This window comes from Eurosta solidaginis, chromosome 5 (assembly GCF_040869045.1).
Source record: "Eurosta solidaginis isolate ZX-2024a chromosome 5, ASM4086904v1, whole genome shotgun sequence".
Taxonomy (NCBI): Eukaryota; Metazoa; Arthropoda; class Insecta; order Diptera; family Tephritidae; genus Eurosta; species Eurosta solidaginis.
The window spans coordinates 196,699,802-196,714,132 of NC_090323.1; the positions used below are offsets into that span (position 1 = coordinate 196,699,802).

The following is a 14,331-nucleotide window of genomic DNA, read 5'->3' on the forward strand; positions in this document are numbered from 1 at the left end:
CTCTAACTTAACGGCAAACTAAACGGTACAACCATAAATCCACCTTATGAAGCCAAATCTCTTAGAGTGATTCCTGACTTCAAATTAAGCCCGAAAAGGAACGTTGATGTGAGATGATGGCAGCGTACTACATATCTAAAAGGACTTTCGGGGGAACTGGGGATAGTAATCGCCCATCACATGTGGCATGTAAAACAGAGTAACTCGACTGTTACTAACTCCTGTCTGTTGGAAGTCGCTAGACAAAAGGAGCAATCAACAGCGAGTTGGGAAGGTGCAAAGGCTGGCATGCTTGCGATTATCAGGTGCATTAAGCAGCGCATCTCAGGATGGGGTAAAAGTGATTTTTCACCTGATGCCTCTACAAGTGTTCGTGTAGGGTTTGGCCGCGGAAATTAACCCAATACGGGCACGCGATAATATTAGATGACATGACAAGAGGACAATTAAAAGGGATCGCAACTGCGCTAATATCCGACAACGATCACATCACAGCTGTTGCTGGCTTCCAGGTGCAGAACATAAGATATTCTTCTAGGGAGAAAATGGCTGCTACTAAATACCGATTGTTACTAAGTTGCTAATACAGCAGAGGTGTTCATAAAAGTTTAGTAGTGCTTTGGAAATCTATTCGTCCTTCACATACATACCGAGTGAGCTCAGCGACTGAGATTCAACAGAGCAAGCCATACATCAGTGTTCGCTTGTACTTCGAAAAATTTATAGGGTGAATTCGAAGCTCTGTTGGCGTTTGCCCTTTACTCTACAGGTTTGAAAACAAAACTAAGCTTAAAAATATTATTATTAGGCCTGGAAGCACTGTGACCTTTGTGCAGATCTATTGTGCATGACCTTTCAGCGTAATTTTGTTTGTCGGGTGGTTTTAATGTATTTAGGTACTTCTTCAGGCTTTTTATTCCATATTACATCGCGACTAAGAGTCACACCACCTAGATGGGAGAGCCTCTGCCTTGCCAGAGCGACGCATTCGCAGAGAATGTGAACCGCCGTTTCATCCTCCAGCTCAAAGAAATGACAAATTTGAGTATCGGATAGATTTAACTTACTTAGTGATATCGTAGACTACATGCTCCCGTATAGTACCCAGTGAGAGTTCGTAGCTCCTCCCGGCTGATACTTTCGTTGCCGGAAGTATAAATAATTTGAGCTGTCTTTGCCCTGGGTAGTCATCACAGTAATTCATCCACTAGCTTATGATTTCCCTAGTGTGTGCTGTTGTGAACCCACAGAAGGGCTCTGGACCATAAAATGCTGCTGTACCACCCTGCTTGGCTAATCTCTATTTTCATTACCTTCATCTCCCTGATGTCCGGGTACCCATCCTAACAAAACCTTGTCTTTGGCTCCCAAGTCATCAAGGATTTCAGTGCAGTCATCCACTAGCTTAGATGTAATTGTGGAGGATTGCAAGACACGCAGGGCCGCCTGGCTGTTTTCTTGAAGTTAGGCCAATATATGTCAGCTCCCGTTCTTCCGTCTTTGAATTTCGATACACCTGTGAACCAGACTTCTGAGTCAGGGTTATAAATAAATAAATGAATAAACATTTTGACCAAACGAATTAGGCTAATATAAGGAGCACGGATTTTTTGTTGGGTTCTTACACACAATATTTATACATTTTCATATCTACGATTATAATTTACGATAAATGCCTTAACCTTCCCCCTAAAAATTGTGGCATTTACATTTGTGTACTCTGCACTCGTAAGTAGTGATTGGGAATCGCACGCATTCAGTCCTTTGGTATGTCGCAGGTGCAGGATCAAACATTTCACAAATGTATCTCTAAAGGTATGTAAACATGTATGTGAGTGTGTGCGTATGTGTTGAACAAAGTCTCTAACAATTGAACATAATTTTATATGGTTTTGGGAAAGTGCTCCTATTCTATATACCGAGATTCATTAAAGTTGGTTTGGCTATAGAAAATTTTCCATAAAAGTTTTAAATTATGTTTAACCCAAAAGCTCTTGTAATTCATTATTTTTGGTTTACTCTCTACTTTTAATTGATCACGAAAAGTGTTGGTGCTTTTAGCGCGAACATAAAATTACTGGGTACTAAATGTAGGATATAGGGCACGTGTCTATAAAGTTGGGGAGTTTTAATTGGTGATACGCGTTAAATTTATGAACTTGCCAAAAAAAATTGTGTACTTCATTACATTAATGTAAAATGTGGCGCGGCTTTGTCTAAATTTAGGAAAGTGCGTATACGTAAATGTTTGAGTCGTGGGAAACAGCCGGATTGAATGTAATGATAAGCTTGAATGGAAGCTTTATTTGCAAAGATTAACTCAAAAGAGTATAGTGCATCTCTTAAGCAGGTCTTTCCATCGACCAAGGGAGATAAGCCAAAGTAATATCTGTGCAACGGTTTTTTTGAGTTATCATTCCGGATTCGATACATTAACCAACCCACTTCCATTGCAGCTATGGTCGGAAAAAGACTCGATCAGAGTCAGTATCGCAAACTTTTCTAGAAAGTACAGCTGTCTCCTAAAGTCTTCCTGAGAAGAAAGGGGGTGGTGGAAAAGTAACGTCGGTCTCATGGAAGACTAAAACATTTCATTATTTTTGTGGCAAACTAACACAATTAATCACTTAGTTGGAAAGACTAGCACTGTTCCACAGTGGTTGGTCTTATATGGAGTTGGTGGCCAAAAATACTTCCGGTAGAGATATCAACGTGAAACTTTGGTCACGGCTTTACAAATATGTGAGAATTATTTTTTCAATAAAATTGGTGCGGGTGATAGCTTCATACCGCCCCACAACCACCCACTTTCACCGCATGCATACAAAAAGTAAGTAGATGTGGGTGCAAAAGTGGTAAGATGTGTCTATCGCAAAAACAATGTTTAATAGGATTAAATAAAGATATTAAAGTTATTAAAAGATCTTGCATACATAACAATAACAAAACCATAAACACACACAAAAGTTTACATTTGCATATCGTCGACTGGATAAAATAATGTCGTATGTTACATGTGAGTACATACGACATAAGACAATAATTTATCAGATTGACGCTATCAGAAAACAGTCGCAAAAGATAGTTAGTGGCAGAAAATGGCAGCTGATATTAACACTTTAGAATCCTGAAACTATAACTAATAACAAGATATAAGTCCCAATATGAGGATCGGTGAGGAACCCAACTAAAACTTTAGCTGAAATTGAAATATTTGTGCAAATAGACACTAATAAAGGCACTGGTGAAATTTTAAATAACAAAAAAAAAAAAAAAAAAGACAACAAGCTAAAGACACTAAAATTATTTCAAAATGAAGTAAATAACTCTGACTTCTATATTCATTTTTATTTATTTCAATAGAATGATATTTTATGTATTTTTAAATAACCTAAAGTTGCACTTTATTTTTAACGTGCTCACAAGTGCAAAAACCAACTGATACCATAACCTCAATTTTGAAGCTATTCTTAAAGAGTACAGTTCGCATACAACAGAAACAACTATACCTTTTAAAAGGCGGTTCTAATAAGAGATACCAACGACACATTTGGTGACAAAATTTTCACTTTGATTTTTTTATTTTTTGCCTAACGCGATTGAAGCTGTCTAATCAATTTGAACCAATGCCTAATAAGTCACGCCAGCAATCCCTGTTTCGCGATAACTTATGCTAATTGAGAGCACCAAGCGAGATCAAATCTCTCTCCACCTTACTCTCCCAAATCAGTGGCGATCTCTCCCTTTCTCTTCTTGCAATAGAAATACCTTATTGGCCGGAACGTTTTCATTCATTCACATAACACGACCTGGTCAGCCGAGACTTTGGGCTTTTTTCTCTGCATTATCTTCATATCTGCGTTAAACTCACACAACTAATTATTATACCTTATGTGATACTCGTCGTTTGCAACATGGACGGTACCATAAATCTTCTGGAGAACTTTTCTCTCGAACACTCCAAGAACCATCTCATTTTCTCTCGACGCCGTCCATGATTCCGTGCCATACATCAGGACAGATATGGGAGCGACTTGCAGAGTGTGATTTTACGGAAGACTTTACATTTCAGTTGCGTTCTCAGTCCAAAGTAGAGCTTGTTGTCAATAGGGATTCTTCGTTTGATTTCTAAGTATTACGGAATAAACTTGAGGCAATTCCCTTACTCCACTATATCACATATGTTTGATGACACTCCACCCAGGAGTCGAGTACCCAAAGCCCGGTCATCGTTATGTTGATGTCCTGCCACTGCTGAGTACAACCAAATGGAATTTATTTTCCTGGTTGTTGCCCTAAACCTTCAAAATAGCAAATATATCCCTCAGATCATCTTTAGTTTAGTTCTATCTGATCCCTGAACATGGGAGGTTTAAGTGGCGGGTCCGTTGAGATAAACTGTATGAGTCCGCAGTGTTACCAGAAGTTTGTTTAACGACCAAAACCCTATCTAAAGCAGCACCTATGTTATATAATAACTCCGTCCTCTTGGCAAATACCAGAAGCTCTCTAGGGTCTATGCCACTTGCTGCTTCTAGATCTGACAGCTGTATCACTGCTAATAGCTGGAGTTTTAGCCTGACAGGCGCAGGGCACGAGTACAAAACGTGCTCTGACTGACCAAGCATAATTTAAACGCATGTGATGCAGTGTCTAGTTAGAATACTCGCCATGAGTCTACAGTCTTCCCTTTTTTTAATGATAGAAGCAACTTTTTTAGTCCAAGGTTGTAATATTTACAGTTTGCAGGCCCGCGGTTAGGCCAACACCTTTCCCGCTTGGTCGATCATGTGCACCTCTCGCCATCTCTTAATCTTGCCCAACCTAATTGGGACGTTTACGCAGCATGCGTATAAGCAGAAGTTTCCTGAACGTATAATACGGCATTGGCGGTGTTCGCGGTTCAGATCGAAACATAACCGATGTTGTCCATATGTTAATAAGTTCTGACTGTTCTACACGCACGGATGTCGGCTGCTTTGAATAAAGCTTATTTCACTGGTATGACAGTTTGGCCTTTACCTCTACATGCTCCATACCCAGGAACATGGCCATGCTCATGTGGGTTATGCAGGTAACATTTTGACCTTTTGGTGCAATCTTAGTCTTTAAGCCCATTTCGCCACATTTTCTTTGTTTGGTACTTTATAATCAACCTTTCGGTGTCCAAAGCCGGTGTCTAAAGCGTCGTAGTAATTTTGCTCGAAGAATAGTAAGTAATAATGTCAATTATGATTTGATGATAATAATGATACTTATGGTAGTCATCATGTTTTCGATGTCAAGGCAATGCATGGGGAGAAACGTACAGGAAAGGAAAACAAATGAAAAAACAGAAAAGAAAAGGAAAGGAAATGAAATGAAGGGAAAGGAAAGGAATTGAAAGGAAAGGTAAGGAAAGAAAAGAAAGGAAATGAAAGGAAAGGACAGGAAAAAAGGAAAGAAAAGAAAAGGAAAGATAAGAAAAGAAAACGAATGGAAAGGAAAGCAAAGGAAAGGAAAGGAAAGAAACGGAAAGATAAGAAAAGAAAAGGAATGGAATGTAAAGGAAAGGAAAGGAAAGAAAAGAAAATAAAAGAAAAAAAAGAATAGAAAAGAAAATAAAAGAAAAGATAAGATAAGAAAAGAAAAGGAATGGAGAGAAAAAGAAAGGAAAGTAAAAGAAAACGAAGCAAGCGAGAGGGAATGAAAGGTAATGGAAGGGAGAGAAAAGATAGATAAGAAGTCAAAATCGAAGCCGAAACCTGACGGCGGGTTATCAATTTGTTATCAAAGTGTTGACAGTTTGTTATCGATGGAGGACACGTGTGTATTATAGACAAGGTATAGATGAGTTATCGAAGTGTTATCAATTTGCTATCGATAACAAAGGTGCTCAATGAGTTACTGATTTTGTGTTTCGATTTAAGTTATTGATTTGACTCCAATTTTAAATAGGAGTGTTACCAATATGTGTTTAGCATATTATCGAGTATCTTCGGGTTTGTTATGAAAGGGATCTGATAAAACTACACTATAAAATCGAGGACAGATCTGTAACGCGGCTATACCAAGCGGATAAAAAAACGTGAATGTTTTATATTGGCAAACATTTTGGCAAAACTAACGTCTTCCTTAAGGAAGAGTGAATGGCATATCTTTTAAACGGTATATTTATAGCCCTTGAACCATTTCAATTACGCGTGGAGTATGCGATAAGTACGAGCAATTGTATTTCTGACATAAACGGATCTCGATATCTATACCCTGGCTAAAGTAAATTCATCTCTTTCTGTAAAAGGGAGGAAACTTCAGTGGGATCACTCTGGCATATTTGATTCGATATTCGAAGGGCGTCATAAATGAGTGTATGTATCACAATGCCGTAGCTAAGGCTGCGAGCTAGATATAAACACATTGGATAGATTTTCTGCGATCTCTTTTCAAAATTGGTTTGCAGATAAATTGGTTTCGACTTTGCGCCATTATCGTTCTCATTGCTCGTTCTAACTAGGTTTGAGATGCCTACATGTAAATCATTTCAGAAATACAGCTAAAAGTCTACGATAAAACCAGTTCCAAGGAAGTTGCAGCTACACCGCTGATCTTCGTTAATGGAAATGCTGACAATGCAAACATTTTGTTGTTCCCAAACTTCTAATATTGACCCCGAGTACCTGCTTGAACAAGTCAATTTACCCACACACTTCCTTTGCGGTTAAGAAGTTGTTGAATCAATAAAAGGATGCTGGATTTTTAAGCAGATAGTTATGTTGCAAATTTGTGTAGCAAAATGGATGGTAACATCACTGGCGGATACATGCGTTTTCTGTAAGTAGCCAATGACTTGGCGATAACAAGCGGTTATGGATAAGAAACCGACGAAACACTTCTTAGAGAGTCTGAACTTATTCCTTTCTGGTAAAGTTGCCTCTGTTATGATATAAATTTAACTCAGAGGTGCGGTATAGTTAACTTAAAAACATTAGATGTGGCTTCTTGGTAGGCCGATGTTTTGGTTTTATGTTCCTCGTATATGTCCTTTAACCATGGTTTTTTAAATTTTTGCCATTGGCTAGTTATATGAAACAAAGTAGCTTAAGGCTTTCTTTTAATTAAAGTTTTTGTTATTTTTCATATTCTTTCTACTCCAGTGCTCTTCGTATCACAATTCTTCGGCTTATTACCTGTATCGAATATATTAGCTAATGATGTCTCTCTATTCGGGAGCAGTAATATTGTTAAATATTTGTGAATTTGTGACAGTTGGCTTTTTGATATTCACATCAGGAATAAGTTTTCATTCTTCAGGTAATTTGTAATTTGTTTATAGAAAAAAACTTTATTTCGTTTATCGCTTAAATATTAATCGTATTCGTATAGCCCTACTTCTGCCACACATATCCCATAGTATGTAGGTTAGGGTGAGCCGATTTGTACGGACGAAAGTTAACCGTTATCGTGCCGTCGATTTTTCGATAGGATTTGGGCTCAGGAAAAAAAGTTCCTCTACGCATACCCAAAAAAATAATTTTCGAGCCTGCGAAATTTCATTTTTATACTCAGTTGAGCAGAGCTCACAGAGTATATTAAGTTTGATTGGATAACGGTTGGTTGTACATATATAAAGGAATCGAGATAGATATAGACTTCCATATATCAAAATAATCAGGATCGAAAAAAGATTTGATTGAGCCATGTCCGTCCGTCCGTCCGTTAACACGATAACTTGAGTAAATTTTGAGGTATTTTGATGAAATTTGGTACGTAGGTTCCTGAGCACTCATCTCAGATCGCTGTTTAAAATGAACGATATCGGACTATAACCACGCCCACTTTTTCGATATCGAAAATTTCGAAAAACCGAAAAAGTGCGATAATTCATTACAAAAGACAGCTAAAGCGACGAAACTTGGTAGGTGAGTTGAAATTATGACGCAGAATAGAAAATTAGTAAAATTTTGGACAATGGGCGTGGCACCGCCCACTTTTAAAAGAAGGTAATTTAAAAGTTTTGCAAGCTGTAATTTGGCAGTCGTTGAAGGTATCATGATGAAATTTGGCAGGAACGTTACTACTATTACTATATGTACGCTTAATAAAAATTAGCAAAATTTTTTTAAAGTAAAATTTTTACAAAAAATTTAATATCTTTACAGTATATAAGTAAATTATGTCAACATTCAACTCCAGTAATGATATGGTGCAACAAAATACAAAAATAAAAGAAAATTTCAAAATGGGCGTGGCTCCGCCCTTTTTCATTTAATTTGTCTAGGATACTTTTAACGCCATAAGTCGAACAAAAATTAACCAATCCTTTTGAAATTTGGTAGGGGCATAGATTTTATGACGTAAACTGTTTTCTGTGAAAATGGGCGAAATCGTTTGATGCCACGCCCAGTTTTTATACACAGTCGTCCGTCTGTCCTTCCGCATGGCCGTTAACACTATAACTTGAGCAAAAATCGACATATCTTTAATGAACTTAGTTCACGTGCTTACTGAACTCACTTTATCTTGGTATAAAAAATAAACGAAATCCGACTATGACCACGCCCACTTTTTCGATATCGAAAATTACGAAAAAAGAAAAAAATGCCATAATTCTATACCAAATACGAAAAAAGGGATGAAACATGGTAAGGTAATTGGATTGTTTTATTGACGCGAAATATAACTTTAGAAAAAACTTTATAAAATGGTTGTGAACCTACCATATTAAGTAGAAGAAAATGAAAAAGTTCTGCAGGGCGAAATAAAAAACCCTTAAAATCTTGGCAGGTATTACATATATAAATAAATTAGCGGTATCCAACAGATGATGTTCTGGGTCACCCTGGTCTACATTTTGGTCGATATCTGGAAAACGCCTTCACACCACTCCCTTTTAAAACTCTCATTAATACCTTTAATTTGATACCTTTATCGTACAAACTCATTCTAGAGTCACCCCTGGTCCACCTTTATGGCGATATCTCGAAAAGGCGTCCACCTATACAACAACCACCACTCCCTTTCGAAACCCTCATTAATACCTTTAATTTGATACCCATATCATACAAACGCATTCTAGAGTCACCACTGGTCCACCTTTATGGCGATATTTCGAAACGGCGTCCACCTATAGAACTAAGGCCAACTCCCTTTTAAAATACTCATTAACACCTTTCGTTTGATACCCATATTGTACAAACAAATTCTAGGGTCACCCCTGGTCCACCTTTATGGCGATATCTCGAAACGGCGTCCACCTATGGAACTAAGGATTACCCCTTTTAAAATACTCATTAACACCTTTATTTTGATACTCATATTGTACAAACAAATTCTAGGGCCACCCCTGCTCCACCTTTATGGCGATATCTCGAAACGGCGTCCACCTATGGAACTAAGGATTACTCCCTTTTAAAATACTCGTTAACACCTTTCTTTTGATACCCATATTGTACAAACAAATTCTAGGGTCACCCCTGGTCCACCTTTATGGCGATATCTCGAAAATACGACCACCTATACAACAACCACCACTCCCTTTTAAAACTCCCATTAATACCTTTAATTTGATACCCATATCGTACAAACACATTCTAGAGTCACCCCTGGTCCACCTTTATGGCGATATTTCGAAACGGCGTCCACCTATAGAACTAAGGCCCACTCCCTTTTAAAATACTCATTAACACCTTTCGTTTGATGCCCATATTGTACAAACAAATTCTAGGGTCACCCCTGGTCCACCTTTATGGCGATATCTCGAAACGGCGTCCGCCTATGGAACTAAGGATTACTCACTTTTAAAATACTCATTAACACATTTCTTTTGATACCCATATTGTACAAACAAATTCTAGGGTCACCCCTGGTCCACCTTTATGGCGATATCTCGAAATGGCGTCCACCTATACAACAACCACCACTCCCTTTCAAAACCCTCATTAATACCTTTAATTTGATACCCATATCGTACAAACACATTCTAGAGTCACCACTGGTCCACCTTTATGGCGATATTTCGAAACGGCGTCCACCTATAGAACTAAGGCCCACTCCCTTTTAAAATACCCATTAACACCTTTCGTTTGATACCCATATTGTACAAACAAATTCTAGGGTCACCCCTGGTCCACCTTTATGGCGATATCTCCAAAAAACCACCACCTATACAACAACCACCACTTCCTTTTAAAACTCTCATTAACACCTTTCGTTTTATGCCCATATTGTACAAACAATTTCTAGGGTCACCCCTGGCCCACCTTTATGGCGATATCTCGAAACGGCGTCCACCTATGGAACTAAGGATTACTCACTTTCAAAACCCTCATTAATACCTTTAATTTGATACCCATATCGTACAAACACATTCTAGAGTCACCCCTGGTCCACCTTTATGGCGATATCTCGAAAATACGACCACCTATACAAAAACCACCACTCCCTTTTAAAACTCTCATTAACACCTTTCGTTTGATGCCCATATTGTACAAACAAATTCTAGGGTCACCCCTGGTCCACCTTTGTGGCGATATCTCGAAACGGCGTCCACCTATGGAACTAAGGATTACTCCCTTTTAAAATACTCAATAGCACCTTTCATTTGATACCCATAACGTACAAACGCATTCTAGAGTCGACCCTGATCCACCTTTATGGCTATATCCCTAAATGGCGTCCACCTATAGAACTATGGCCCACTCCCTCATAAAATACTCTTTAATGCCTTTCATTTGATACACATGTCATACAAACACATTCCAGGGTTACCCTCGGTTCATTTTCCTACATGGTTATTTTCCCTTATGTTGCCACCATAGCTCTCAACTGAGTATGTAATGTTCGGTTACACCCGAACTTAACCTTCCTTACTTGTTTTGACTTTGATTTTTACGGTTTTTTTTATGACGTACTAAAAAACTGTCATATGTATACTCTGTCCGACCCAAAAATGTCCGCTAAAAACGTTGGCGATAACAATTTTTTGAAAAAAAAAAATATTTTTTTTTTAATTTTTCAATGCAATGAGAATTTTTTAGATCATGCAAGAAACCTTAAAAATCAGAGTCGAAAAAAAGTTAAAAAAATTTAATTTCGCAGGCTCGAATATTAGAGTATGTCGTTGAACGAGTAGGACGTGTTTCGCTTTGCTCCGAGTTTTTTCACTTTTCGCTGTGTTTTCCTCGCAATAAAATTACCACTTGTGCTATACAAACGTGGGCGTATTAATTTGTTTTAATTTTCTTAACATTATTGCTGTTCATTTTGTCCAATTGTGCCAACCATGACACCGATGCAACCACAACGAAGGAATCCAGCGCGTAAAGCAAATGCATCTCCTACAATACCACCGGCAACAACAAACAACATGCAAGGGAAAATGGATGAGCTGAGAGTGTCAATTGTCGAAGAGCTGACTGCAATTATAAAAAACTCAGAGGAAAGGGTAATGCAAAGAATCAGCGAGTTAACAGGTGAGATAACCAACATGAAGCTATCAGTGAGTGCAATCGAAGCAAGATTAACTGCAGTAGAGAGCTCTTTCTCCAATAATAATATCGTGCTCAATGAACTTGCTGAAGTTCGTAGTCAAATATTTGAGCTACAGAATAGCGCAGTCGCCACTGACGTCGTTATCAGTGGTATTCCCCAAACGAATGATGAAAATTTTCCTGAGATCTTTGGTAAGCTATGCAGAGTAGCGCAACACAAAACACCCCCGCTGCGTGATGTATTTAGAATACGGAGCAGTAAAGAAAAACAGCAAAACAATAAAAGCGCGCCAATTATAGTCAATCTGTTTTCTTCCAACGACCGAACTAAGCTCTTAAACACAATGGTTGCTCTGTATAAATCCCGCAAGAGGCCTCTCACACTCGCCGATATTGACGTGTCACTTACATGGAAGTGACACGCGAAGTAATGTCTTTTGCATCTGAGCTTCGGAGAAAGAAATTGATAACCTCAGCGTTCCCTATCAGAGGCAAGGTATACATAAGACGTAAGCCAAATTAAGAGCCGCAGCTAGTATGCACAAGAGCAGATGTGAACACTCTTTTGAGCACAAGCAAATAAATATTGGCTTGCTATAAGTAATATCTCCCACATTCTTCAGCTTATTTATAGTTATTGTCATTTTTATTATTTATCATAATTTTAATATTAGCTTTAAAATTTAGAGTAATGGCTTTGTATTCTCTGCATTTACTTTTTACATATTCACGCTATCAATCTGTCTCTATTCTCAATTCGCTTCTTAATCTCCTTATGCCTTCGTTTGCTTGAGTTTCATAAGGTATGTAAGCTTGTTCGCTGTCAAAGCGCAGTGTCAATGTTGTTCTGAGCTGTAACAGCGAGTTTCGGCATATTTTTGAGTCATCAGAAATAGATGTTGTGTGCGTTTCTGAGACTTGGTTCTCTCAGTGGCACAGTGATGCAGTGTTCTGCGTTGACGGATATAAACTTTTTCGTGCAGATAGAATCGGGCATGGTGGTGGGGTTGCTGTATTTGTTAAACATGGATTATGTTGTAAAACTGTTTGTACATCTGAACCCTTAACTTCTATAGAGTACATTTTTGTTGAAATAAATTCCCATCATGACAAAATACTAATAGGTTGTGTGTACAGGCCAAACAAATACGTTGCTTTTGATAACTTTTTAGAAGAAATTCACGACTGTACCTTAAATTATAATAATATTGTAGTTGTTGGAGATTTCAATAGTGACCTGCTTCGTGAAAACAAATTTTCTTTAGCTATGCAAACCCTTGCACTTTTCCCAGTAAATACCATAACGCCAACACATTTCACTCATACTAGCAGTACTCTTTTAGATATATTTTATGTTAATGAACTATCGAATATTCAACTCTACGACCAGCTTTCAGTCCCAAACTTCTCCAATCATGACCTAATTTTTATATCATTTGACTTCGACCGCACATGTGAAGCAGTTGCCTATTCATACCCGGATTTCATGCATATTAATCATGTGCAACTCGAAGAAGCTGTTGATAGTATTCCTTGGGAAACTGTTTATATTTTAAATACTGCCCACGAGCAGATCCGTTTTCTTCAAAATAATATCGCTTCACTTTTTGACCAACATGTGCCTATTGTAGTGAAACACTCAAAAAATCGTAAACGGCCTTGGTTCAACAACTACATAAAGAGGCTTATCCAAAAGCGCAACATAGCTTATCGGAAATGGAAACGATTTAAATGTACTGTAACATACAATGTTTTCAAGGGTCGCAGAAAAGAAGTTACCAAGGCTATAAAGCTGCAAAAGCTGAAATACTATGAGTATCAGTTTAGTACAGCAATAGGGTCGAAGAAGACTTGGAAATACATTCGGGATATTGGCATCGGTAGCAAATGTAACGATATCTTTGAAAATGTAGACGTAAATAAATTAAATGAGCAATTTGTTCAATCACCTAGCTGTGACAGTAACTTATGCCATGAAAGGTATGGCGATTATTTGTGTGGTGCGATACCCGAATTCTCTTTTTCGAACGTTGATGACTGTGCAGTCGTTGAGTCTGTCCTTGGTGTAAAGTCCAATGCTACTGGTCTAGACGGAATTCATCCAAAATTTTTTAAATGTCTACTCCCTAAAATTTTACCGTTTGTTACCTATGTTTTTAATACTATATTGACCAAGTCCGTGTTCCCTGATTGTTGGAAAGTTGCGAAGATCATTCCGATGAAGAAACTCAACGGAGAGTACAGACCCATCGCTATATTGCCATTCCTGTCCAAAGTCCTTGAACGTATAATGCATAACCAGATAAACTCATTTCTGACCCGAAACTCACTTTTAAATCGTAACCCGTCTGGCTTTAGAAGCCGTAGAGGCTGTACCACTGCTTTAATTAAAGTCTCTGATGACATCAGGCTAAACATTAACAACAACCTTGTTACTTTTCTAACGCTCCTGGACCACTCCAAAGCATTCGACACTGTAAACCACAATCTTCTTACTCTAAAGTTAAAAAACTTCCTCCTACTTTACATTTAATAAACTCCTACCTCAGTGAGCGATCGCAAGCTCTCCAAGGGTGTTCCTCAAGGCTCGATTCTTGGCCCGTTATTGTTTGTGTTGTATGTTAATGACCTTCAACGTGTGTTGAGGTATTGTGATATTCATGTTTACGCAGACGATGTGCAATTATATGTCAGTTCTCCTTTTTAGCTGTTAATAGTTGTATTAGTTATCTTAACACTGACTTAGAATATGTAAACAAGTGGACAAGTGATAATGGCCTACTTTTAAACCCAAATAAATCACAGTGCATAGTAATCTATAAGAAAATCATATCGCTTGATAGTTTCAATAAAGAAAAATTAA

General features: G+C 38.0%; 1 protein-coding gene across 1 annotated transcript in view; it reads left to right on the top strand.

The window, feature by feature from the left end:
• The window catches only part of Gr64b (Gustatory receptor 64b), a 48,460-nt gene that overhangs the window by 24,147 nt on the left and 9,982 nt on the right, over positions 1-14,331 (top strand). The window contains 2 exon segments of the mRNA XM_067787315.1: positions 7,134-7,194; positions 7,196-7,290. Coding sequence (XP_067643416.1) covers positions 7,134-7,194; positions 7,196-7,290 — 156 coding nt within the window.